General features: G+C 36.3%; 1 protein-coding gene across 1 annotated transcript in view; it reads right to left on the bottom strand.

The window, feature by feature from the left end:
* The window catches only part of Vmp1 (vacuole membrane protein 1), a 104,230-nt gene that overhangs the window by 67,764 nt on the left and 25,435 nt on the right, over positions 1 to 11,031 (bottom strand). Inside the window, exons 2-5 of the mRNA XM_013013086.1 lie at positions 7,814 to 7,915; positions 5,739 to 5,874; positions 4,694 to 4,784; positions 2,381 to 2,491 (exon numbers count right to left, since the gene is read on the bottom strand). Coding sequence (XP_012868540.1) covers positions 2,381 to 2,491; positions 4,694 to 4,784; positions 5,739 to 5,874; positions 7,814 to 7,889 — 414 coding nt within the window. The 5' untranslated portion in view covers positions 7,890 to 7,915. The remainder of the gene's footprint in view (positions 1 to 2,380; positions 2,492 to 4,693; positions 4,785 to 5,738; positions 5,875 to 7,813; positions 7,916 to 11,031) is intronic.

Below are 11,031 nucleotides of genomic sequence, written 5' to 3' on the forward strand. Positions count from 1 at the left end.
GTTCAGGCCCCACGACCGGACCCCCCCCCAAAAAAAAAGAAATGGTCATTTTTAGAGTAAGAGCTAAAGCACAGAAATTGAAAATTATTGCTTGCTTAAAAAATTATTGTAAGAGCAATGATACAACCACATACTGTCAATCTTATATGTACTAGGTACTATGCTGAGTAATAAAAATGCACTATTTCATTTATTCCTGTAACTAGCCTTTGGAGATAGGTGCTATTATTATCACTTCCATTTATTGTTAATAAACTGGGTTTAAATGTTAAGATATTTGCCAAATATTATACAGCTATTAATACTGGAATACATTCCAACCCAGCTATTTTATGAATATTCTCAATAATCTAAATATTCTCTACATCCTCTCATGATAGGAATCTGTATATATATGTGTACATGTGTGTGTATATACATTCCCCCTCCCCAGTACCAAAGTTTGAGCTCAGGGCATTTTGCTTGCTGAGCTAGCTTGCCTGGCTGGCACTCTAGTACTTGAGTCATGCTTCCAGCCTGACCTTATTTTTGGTGGTTGTGGGGCTTGAAGCCAGGCACTGTCCCTGAGTTCTTCAGCTCAAGGCTAGTGCTTTACCACCTGCGTCACAGCACCACTTCCAGTATTCTGGTGGTTAATTGGAGATAAGAGTCTCATGGACTTTACTGCCTGAGCTGGCTTTGAAGGGCAATCTTCAAATCTCAGCCTCCTGAGTAGTTAGGATTACAGGCGTGAGCCACCAGCACCTGCCTGGCTCAGCCTGACTTTTTACTTGTCACTCTGGAGTTGGAGTTTCTCAGTCTTTTGTGCCCAGGCTTCCTTTGATCCTCTCCATCTTAGCTTACTGAGTAGCTAGGACTACTGGTTAGTAGTAATGTGAGCCACTAATGCACTGCTTGCATATTTTTTATTTGTTTTTCCAGTGCTAGGAATCAAATTCTGGGCTTTGTACTTGCTAGGCAAGTTCTCTACCGTGGAGCTACATTCCCAGCCCAGCATATTCTCGAATATTAATGAAAAGATGGAACTATTCTTACCACTGAACCTGACACTGGGCATGCTATGGGAGTTATATCCTACATGTAAATATGTAGGTCACAATGGTAAAAGGGTGGTAACTGCTGAACTAATGAATACATGTAGAAAACTATTAAGAAAAGTATTTTCACTCACATGTACTAATTGATCTTATATTGACAAAATTAATAGGCATAAATATGAAAATAATAGAATATGTCTATAAGCTAAGTAGAGCCATTCTGTTTTTCACTGAAGTTGCTCTAAATATATATTTATCCAAAACAGAACCTGCAAATATAGTACAATGTATTGTTTGTACTAGCAATGCCACCTAGTGGTGGCCAAATATAGGCGCAGTTCAAAACAGTTTCAGAAGAGCCTTTTTAAAAATAATTGATTACAGTACTTTACAGAATGTGACAAATGCTATCAATTCCTTTTTAATTGTTTGCCAGAAAAAAATTGTTGTACTTAAAGACATACTAGTCAAGTCTAGTGTTTTGAGATTTACAGATATTCTGAAGCCCATTTACTAAACATTAAAATTACCAGAATTTACAAGTGTGAAGCCTGAGTTCAAACTCCAGAACCACAAAAACAAACAAACAAAATAGATAAATGAATGAATGAACAAATGAATCCAACAAACCAACTATAAAATTATAAAATTAGCAGAACAAACCGACTAACCTCTAGGTCCAATTAGCAATGAACTATGAAACTATCAGCTAGAAATGTGTCATTCAATGGTAGAGCACAAGGCTGTCATATGTAAGACTCTGAGTTCAATTCCCAGTAGTGAAACAAAAAACAAAATAAAAGAATACCAAAATACCCATCCCAGTGCATGTGTGGCATCTGTGGACCCAAATCTCTTTTGATGAACAATAGATGAACAAGTGTACAAATTATAAACCTTACATGTAATTTTGTATACTTAACATTAATTTCAACTACTAAAATAATAATTGTATAAGCAACAGAATCATTACTCAAAATCTGGAGGGCAGAAAATGTTCCTGACTAATTTAAATTTATAACATTATTTGTTTAACTGGTTATTTTTCTTGTCTCTTTTTAAATCCTCAGGAAAGCCACACAAATTCCAAACCAAACTTAAAAGTAATGATAAGAAACTGGAAGAGAGGAAGGGAAGGGGTGACACTGTCCAAAAAGAAATGCACTCATTACCTGACTTATGTAACTGTAACCCCTTGGTACACCACCTTTACAGTAACAATTAAAATTTAAAGTAATGATTTGAGGATCTGGATGCTTGCAAAACACAATCCTAAGATTTTAACTTCTGAAGTAAAAGCCTCAATAAGAAGAAAAATCTTTTTTGTTCATTAAAGTTCTTACCAGATAAAGCAGAAAGGTATGCAGCCCTGTTCCAAGCCCAACAGAGGACAAAATCCCCAAGCCTATCCAATAGGCATACAAAAGGAACTGTTTCTCTATACGTTGCACATACTGAAAAACAAAAGGGATGAGATAAAAAACAGATATTTACGCAGCCATGTGATATGTACATACTATTGACAAAATTAAACAAACTGTTAAAATAAGTTTCAATTAGGGAGAAAGTATTAAGAATAAAATCTTTACAAAGAAGCCTAATATTTTAGTATAAGACAGCAAGATGAGGGGAAATTATATATACCTGAAATAAAGCTGATATAGCAATAGCAAAACAGCAAAGTAAGGTTAAGGTATTATAAGACTGAAAAGTCGGGTCCTAGTGGCTCACACGTGTAATTCTAGCTACTCAGGATGAGGAGATCTGAGGATTTTGGTTCAGGCAGGAAAGTCCAAATAAACCACCAAACCAACCCAAACAAAACTGGAAGTAGAACTGTGGCTCAATGTGGTAGAGCATTAACCTTGAGCATAAAGGTCCAGGGACAGTGCCCAGGCATTGACTTCAAGCCCCATGATCGACAAAAAAAAAAAAAAAAAAAAAAGAATTAAAAATTTGGAGCTATCTACAACTTACAAAATTTTATGTAACAAAATATATAGTAGTAGGAAAGGGGTGATTATATAATATTTGTGAATCTAATACATTTTTTCAGTAAAAAAATTTTGTATATTTAAGACCAGTATGTTTTCCAAAAGAGCAAAATGAAGTCTAGTGAGAAACTTGTTGAAGAAATATAGACTTATTTCTAGAGAAGTTTTCCAGTTTGGGTAAGGATACTCAGAAAGCTATTTCATCGCAAATTCTTAGTAAATGCATAAAAATTATTTAAAAGGAAGGGGTGGGATTTGGAAAGATGTGGAAGAATGATAGAAGGGGTGACATCAATCTAGATGCATTGTACTTGAAATGCATATAAAACTATAAAACCCGGGGCTGGGAAGGTGGCTCAGTAGTAGAGCGTTTGCCTTGCATGCTCGAGGCCCTGGGTTCAATTCCTCAGCACCACATAAGCAAAAAGAAAAAAGCTGGGAGTGGCACTGTGGCTCAAGTGGTAGAGAGCTAGCCTTGAGCTGAAGAGCTGAGGGACAGCGCCCAGGCCCAGAGTTCAGGCCCCACGACCGGACATTAAAAACAAAACAAAAACAAAAACCTATAAAACCCCAAAAGTAAATTGCTTCAAATATAAAACAATTACCACTTTAGAAGCATTTCTTCTTATAGCAGATTAATAATGTTTGTTTATTTAATGTAAGGTAGTAACAATTTCCTATTTTTCCATTACGAATACATTTATAGACTTCAAGCAAGAGAACTTAATTTTTCATACAAATAAAACCTAACCCTCAACTCAGGACAAGTCCCATCTATTTGAATATATCATACAAGGTATAGTGTAACTTGGGTGTTAAAGTGGCTTACTCTAGTGGCTTAATTCTAGCTATTTGAAAAGCTAAGAATGAAAGGATTGTGGTTTGAGGTCAGATGGGGCAGAAAAGTTAGTGAAGCCCATTCCCCATTGATAGCTAGGCACAGCCGTGTGCACCTATCATTCCTAAGGTAGGTGGGAGGCTGAGATCAGGCCAGATTAGATAGAAAAACTCTGTGAGACTGTTCCATGGAGTGAAGCTGGACACATTAGTTTGAACCTGTGACCCCAGCAATGCTGAGAAACCTAAAGCAGGTGGATCAAAGCAAAAGCCAGATAATTAAGACTTTGGTAGAGATGAAAGGATTTATGCTGCTTTGACTGAATGGTTTTAAAAGGTATTAACCCTGGGACCCTGGCTCACTCCTATAATCCTAGTTACTCAGGAGGCTGAGATCTGAGGCTCATGGTTCAAAGTCAGCCCAGGAAGGACAGGTCTGTGAGACTCTTACCACCAATTAGCCAACAAAAAGCCAGAAGTGAAGCTGTAGCTCAAGTGGCAGAGCACTACCTTTGAGCAAAAAAAGCTCAGGGGCAGTGCCCCAGGTCATGACTGGTAAAAAAAGAAAATAATAACAACAACAAAAGAAAAACACATAAAGCATGGCTTAATAGGAGAATGCTTGCCTAACAAGCACAAGCCCCTGAGTTCAAGTCCTGGTACAGTGAAAAAAAATTAAGGTATCAGTTATGAGAAATTAAAAATACAAACCTAATTCTTAAAATGTTGATTATAGAAAAATCTATAACGCATTTATTTCATTCTGAAACTTTCTGGGGTCAACAGAATGTGTAAGACTAGAAAAAAACTTGCTAAATCTCTTACCTGTTGATGTGCTCCTTCAACATAATACGTAGCTATGAGCACAGCAAGCAGCAGTAAAAAAGACACCACAAGGCTTTGACGATGCCATAATCTTAAAAAACAAATTAAAGAATAAAAATAAAATCTCACATTTATCTCACTTTGAAGAACCAACCACCATTCTCAACATAATTATTAAAGCAGACTTGGGGATAAAGGAAGGATTCAAAGAAAGACTTCTGAGCGTAGAACCTATTCTACCATAAACCCCATTATAGCCGTTTTCCAAGTCTAATCTTGTCTACATTTTAAATTGTAAATGAAACAGCACTGACATTCAGTCAGAGGCACTGAGCCAGAAATCTTTAGTGCTTTTAGCAAGTTCAAGACACTTAACCTATTCTATTAACCTAACCTATACTTATTTTGGTTCTTCATGTTGTTCCTAAATGAGCTGAACATGTTTTAAAATATTTTATAAAACTTAAGTACAATAAAAGTATATGATAATAATATAGATAACTTTGTGTGGTAGTAGTACAGATAACTTGGAAGGCAAGCAAGAAAATTATAGGATGTGTAAAGTTCAACTTGCTTATGATATCTGAAACAGGGTTTATAAGTACTAAGTTTAAAGACAGAAGACATTATCATGGTAGAGTCCTTCTTCATTGGTTCAATCTATCAGTAAACTGCCACGTATCCTGAACCTTGTCCTGCGATAGACTCAGTGTATCTAATGTGTACAAGCCTGATTTCTGTTGAGGGCAAAATCAGGAGGAAAATTACTATCATATTTTCCCTTGAAAGATTCAACATTAGACAGTAGAAAACTATAAAAGTCCACTAAACAAATTCCAACATATAGCCTCATCTATTTTTCTTTGAACAAAATTCCCTAATCTGTTTTTTTTCAAAATATAGGAAAGAAAATAAATATGTTCTTATGATAATATTCTAAACTTAATCTACTTTGAGGAAGCAGTTGGCAGGGAGCAGGAGATGATGAGGACTTCTTAACTTAGACAATAGGTTTATAAAAAAAAAAGAAAAAAAGATTCTTTACTTTGAGGTCCATTCCTTCAAGATTACAAGAGTTTCCAAAGAAAAATACTGCAAGGTAATGAGTGGCTGTCTCCATAGGACAATATTTTGTCTTTCTTCTCGATCCCTCCTCTTCTTTTCATTCACTGTTGAGGGATCTGAAAAATATTAGCAGAAATGTTGAAATGGAATTCTTAGCACTCTTTTTCAAACTAATTATGAATTCATCCATCTTCCTATCCTATACTTGAAAGACTACATATAAAACCTCAAAAGCAGAAGCATGAGTCACATGTAGGTCATGAAAGTTTAAACAGCAAGAACTAAGGTAAACTGGCACTGGTGGCACACACCTGTAATACTAGCTACTCAGAATTTCTGGCTGAGATTTGAGGATTACAGTTTGAAGTCAGTAGGAAAGTCCCTGAGACTCCTTATCTTCAATTAACCACAGAAAAGCTGGAAGTGAAGCTGTAGCTCAAGTGATACAGTGCCAGCCTAGAGCAGAAAAAGCAAGGGAGAGGATCCAGACCTTGAGTTCAAGTCCTACTACCAATAACAACAACAACAACAAAAAACCGAATAAAAACAAACAACAACTAAGCTGAGATCACCCCTTCTGTAGAGGAGGCAACCTTTGGAACACAATACTAATGAACAAAAGTGGTCCAGTGTAAGCGTATCTAAACTCTACAACACAAAGCCAAGATTTGTGATCGATTCTTGTAACTTAAGCCTCAGTGGTATTTGCCTTTACATTTGCCTGTCTCTACCCTGTTAGTAGAAATATGATTTCTATTGAATGAATTCTTTTCTCATGTCTTGGAGAGGGGTGGTACGATGTATGAGTGCTTAAGAGAGATGTACCCATATCCTGGGTAACCATTAAAGTTAAGTCCTTTAATCTTGAAAAACAGCAACTAGTCCAGACGCATCAATACCTACTAGTTCAGAAAGGAAATGCATAATCATAATTACTACTCTTATTTTGATGCTAGGGATTGAATCTGGGTCCACATGTATGCTATACACGTATTCTACCACTGAATTTCACCCCCAAACTATAGCTATCACTTTTAAATCAGTGTTAAGAGAACAACTGAGGCTACAAAGTTTAAGGACCCCTGCCACTCTCCCAAAACAAAACAAAAACCCACCAGGCTTTCCTTTGCCAGTTCCTCCTTCTGACAGATTAAAAAAACCTCTGGGGAGAAAGTGTCCAAAATTAATAATACCAAAAATTTCAGCAGCGTTGAACAACAGATTTTTAGGAAAGAGCAAGTGTGGACTAAGTGCTTCTGCCCAATCTTAACATTATTCTGGTGATTATTTTACTGTCAGAACACAGGTTCTACTCTTTTATGTTACTGGAGGTCTAAATTGGTCTACCTTCTTTCTATAAAAGGTATTATTTGAATTTAACATCATACTACAGATCATACCATAGTTTAGATCTCAAAATGTGAAGGCACACTACTTAGTTCCAAATCCAGGCTCTGCCAGGTATCTTTTTTGGTGCCAGTCCTGCAGCTTGAATTCAGGACCTGGGCCTGATCCTTAGATCTCAGCCTCCTGAGTAGCTAGAATTACAGGCATGAACCACCAGTGCCTGGCAGCCAGGTACCATTTATGTGATCTTGAACAAGTTAGTGAACATTGCTGTGCTTCAGTTTTCTCTTCTGTAAAGTGGAAGATAACAAGTACCTAGTTTTCAGGGTTAGTATAAGGATTAAGTAAGTTAATATATGTAAAATTCTCAGAAGAGTTGGACATTTAGTAAGACCCTACCTATGATTTGTTATTATTGGTTAACTCTGATGGCTCATGCTGATAATCCTAGACACTTGTGGTCAGGAAAACTGAGATTTGATGACACCGTAGGAAGAAAAGCTCATGAGATCCTGTCATCTTCTATATGATGATCTAGGGATGTGCCTAGGGAGGAAATAAAACCCTATCTTAAAATAACCAGAGCACAATGAGGACAAGGTAGGGAAATGGCTTAGAGGCATACTGCCTGGCTAGCAAAGAGGCTCTGAGTTCAAATCCCAATCCTGAAAGAAAAAGATTTTGTTATTGCTGCCATCTAGACTTTACCTGTAAAATTTCCATTATGCTGTTCCTTGTTCATTGCTACACGTCTCTGGTCACAATTTTTTCCATTCTCTGCCATTTCATGGATCAGTAACTCTTGAGGAGCTAGTATGGCAAAATAAAACCCATCAATACATTATATTTTACTTTGCAGCTGAGATAGAATAAAACTACAGGAATAACATAGCAATATAAATATTTGTATGTTTATACTTTATTTTCTTCTTTTTATAACCAAAATTTGAATGAGTAATTTGTATAAAAATTCTAGCACAATCTAAATGCTTTTAGTTACAAATGGAGGAAATTTATTCACATTAGAGTAAGGATTTCAGGCACTAGAACTCTCAAATATCAATTCAAAAGATATCTTTTCATCAGTTCCATCTTTTAAACATTTTTTTTTTGTGTGTGCCAGTTCCAGGACTTGAACTTAGGGTTTGGGTGTTCTCCCTGAAAGCTAGCACTTCACCTGAGCTACAGCACCACTTCAGCTTTTTTTTTTTGTTTTTGTAGTTGGTTAGAGATAAGAGTCTCAGGAACTTTCCTGCTCAAACTGGAAATCCTCAGATCTCAGTCTCCTGAGTAAGTTTGGATTATAGGCATGAGCTACCAATGCTTGATTATCGTTTAAGTATTTTGTCTTTCATAGTTCTTTCAGTGTTATTAGAGAAAATATAGACTATATTAACAAAGCTATCAGGTATGTTGACTGCTATATCTAAGGCCAAAGATTAGGGGTTTCCTTTTTTTCCCCCCTGTAGGAACTAAGGGTTTAAGCTTAGAACCTTGTACTCTTGCTTGACTTTTTGCTAATGGCCAGCATTCTACCACTTGAGTCACAGGAGTTACTTGATTATTTCCAGCATTTTGCTAGCTAACTGGAGATAAGAGTCTTGAGAATTTGTTCAGACAGACTTTGAACCTCTATCCTCAAATCTCAGCCTCTTGAGTAGCTAGAATTATTGGTAAGAGCCACTGGCACCCAGTTTCATATTAGTTTTCTGTAGGAAACAATGCTATGGAATTAGGCATAGAAAATAAAAATAATTAAATGTTTAAAATACATTAAGTGCACTCTATAACTTTTCATATTATATGTGTTTTTACCTTAGGATTTTTAAAAAACTTTTTGAAGTGTTGGTAATTGAATCCAAGACTACATACATCAGGGATGGGAATGTGGCTTAGTGGTAGAGTGCTTGCCTAGAGCACATGAAGCCCTGGGTTTGATTCCTCCGTACCATATATTCAGAAAAAGTTGTAAGTGGTACTATGGCTAAAGTGGTAGAGTGCTAGCCTTGAGCAAAAGCAGCTCAGGGACAGTGCCCAGACCCTGAGTTCAAGCCCTAGGACTGGCCAAAAAGAAAAAAAAGAAAAAAAGATTACATACATGCTAGACAAAAGCTCTATCACTGAGTTATACACCTAACTCCAATTTTTACTTTAAAACATTGCCATGGCTGAGCACCAGTGGCTTAGGCTTGTAATCCTAGCTACTTGCCCGAGGTCAAGCTTTGTGTTGGTCACAAAAAAGTCACTTTAATACAACATGCACCAACATTCAATGACTGTCATGCCTAAAGTACACTTTTCTTGTCAAAAATTACCTCATTACAATGCTGAGTTCCTTTTAATTTTTTTTTTTTGGTTGGTCATGGGGCTTGAGGCACACTGTCCCTGAGCTCTTCAGCTCAAAGCTAGCACTCTACTACTTCAGCCACAGTGCCACTTCCGATTTTCTAGTGGTTTACTGGAGGCAAGAGTCTCACAGACTTTCTTGTCTAGGCTGGCTTTGAACCGTGATCCTCAGATCTCAGCCTCCTGAGTAGCGAGGATTACAGGTATGAGCCACCAGCGCCTGGCTCAAGCTGAGTTCTTAATGTAGCAATAGTATGTTTAATATAGCTTTTCCAGACTTTCCTAAAAAGACAACTGAGAACTAGGGATGTGGCTCAGTAGGAGACTACCTACCTAACATGTAAGAGGCTCTGGGTTGGAATCCCAGCACAGAAAAAAAGGTAAATAATAAGAAAGTTGTTATAATTACATTTATGTTACAAAGCACATCATCAAGAAAATAAAAAGGGCTGGGAAGGTGGCTCAGTGGTAGAGTGCTTGCCTTGCATGCATGAGGCCCTGGGTTCGATCCCTCAGCACCACATAAGAAGAAAAAAAAAGCTGTAAGTGGGGCTGTGGCTCAAGTGGTAGACTGTGGTAACAATAAATAAATGTGAGTATACTAACATTAATTGAATAATGTTTAGTTAGTTCTTTATATCTGTGCTGAGTACCAAACTCGGTACGATACATACTAGCCAAATACTCTAAGCATGCCCTGAATTGTACAATTTAAATAGGTGAATTGTATAGTATGCAAATTATACTTCAGTGTTGTTATCTAAGAAAAAAGTCATCAATGGAAACAAAGTATCAAAACATCAAATAGTCATACAGAAAATCATTTTAGTAAATGCTTTTCATTTTCTCTATACTTAATAATAGCTCCAAGCTTAAAGATATTTTCATGATCAAGTAGTTCAATTTTTTATTTTTTTCTGACTCAGTGATAATCTGAATTAAATTAGACTGTGAGTTTGGGGGGAATATTAAGAAGTGCAAAACTTCAAATCCAAGGTAAAATTAAAAAAAAACCCACAATAAATCATTTTATAAGATATTTATGTAACTTTTCTTACTTTCAATTCAGCAATTATTCTGGCAGTACTGAACAAACCAAGAGTCTTGTGAATACTAGACCAAGTGCTTTATTACTGAGCTATATACATATACTTTCTGCCTCTTAATTCAACTATGTTAACTAAAGATTATGTATACTAAGAATCACAACAGATTTGAAGTCAGCTTATCAAAAGATGATAGTCTAAGGCTGCTATCTGGGAATAGCTTATTAGGTCTAATTATCATTTTGTTTTATTTTGTTTTGACAGTCTTCCCATGTAAATTAGGTTGACTTCAAACTAACTATGTAGACAGGTTAGCTTCAGAACTTTTTATCTCCTGCCTCACTCTCCCAAGTTCAGAGATTATAGATGGGCTTCACATGTCTGGCTCTAACTATAATTATTTCTAATAACTCATGTAAAAAAAGAACAAGTGAAAGACTATATAAAAGCATACATTTATTCACTATGATGTCAGGAAAATGAACCGTTAGATGTGTATTTTAATGTTTTTTTCTTTCATGCATGTGTTTCTAA

The sequence above is a fragment of the Dipodomys ordii genome, unplaced genomic scaffold, assembly GCF_000151885.1.
Source record: "Dipodomys ordii isolate 6190 unplaced genomic scaffold, Dord_2.0 Scaffold19, whole genome shotgun sequence".
NCBI lineage: Eukaryota > Metazoa > Chordata > Mammalia > Rodentia > Heteromyidae > Dipodomys > Dipodomys ordii.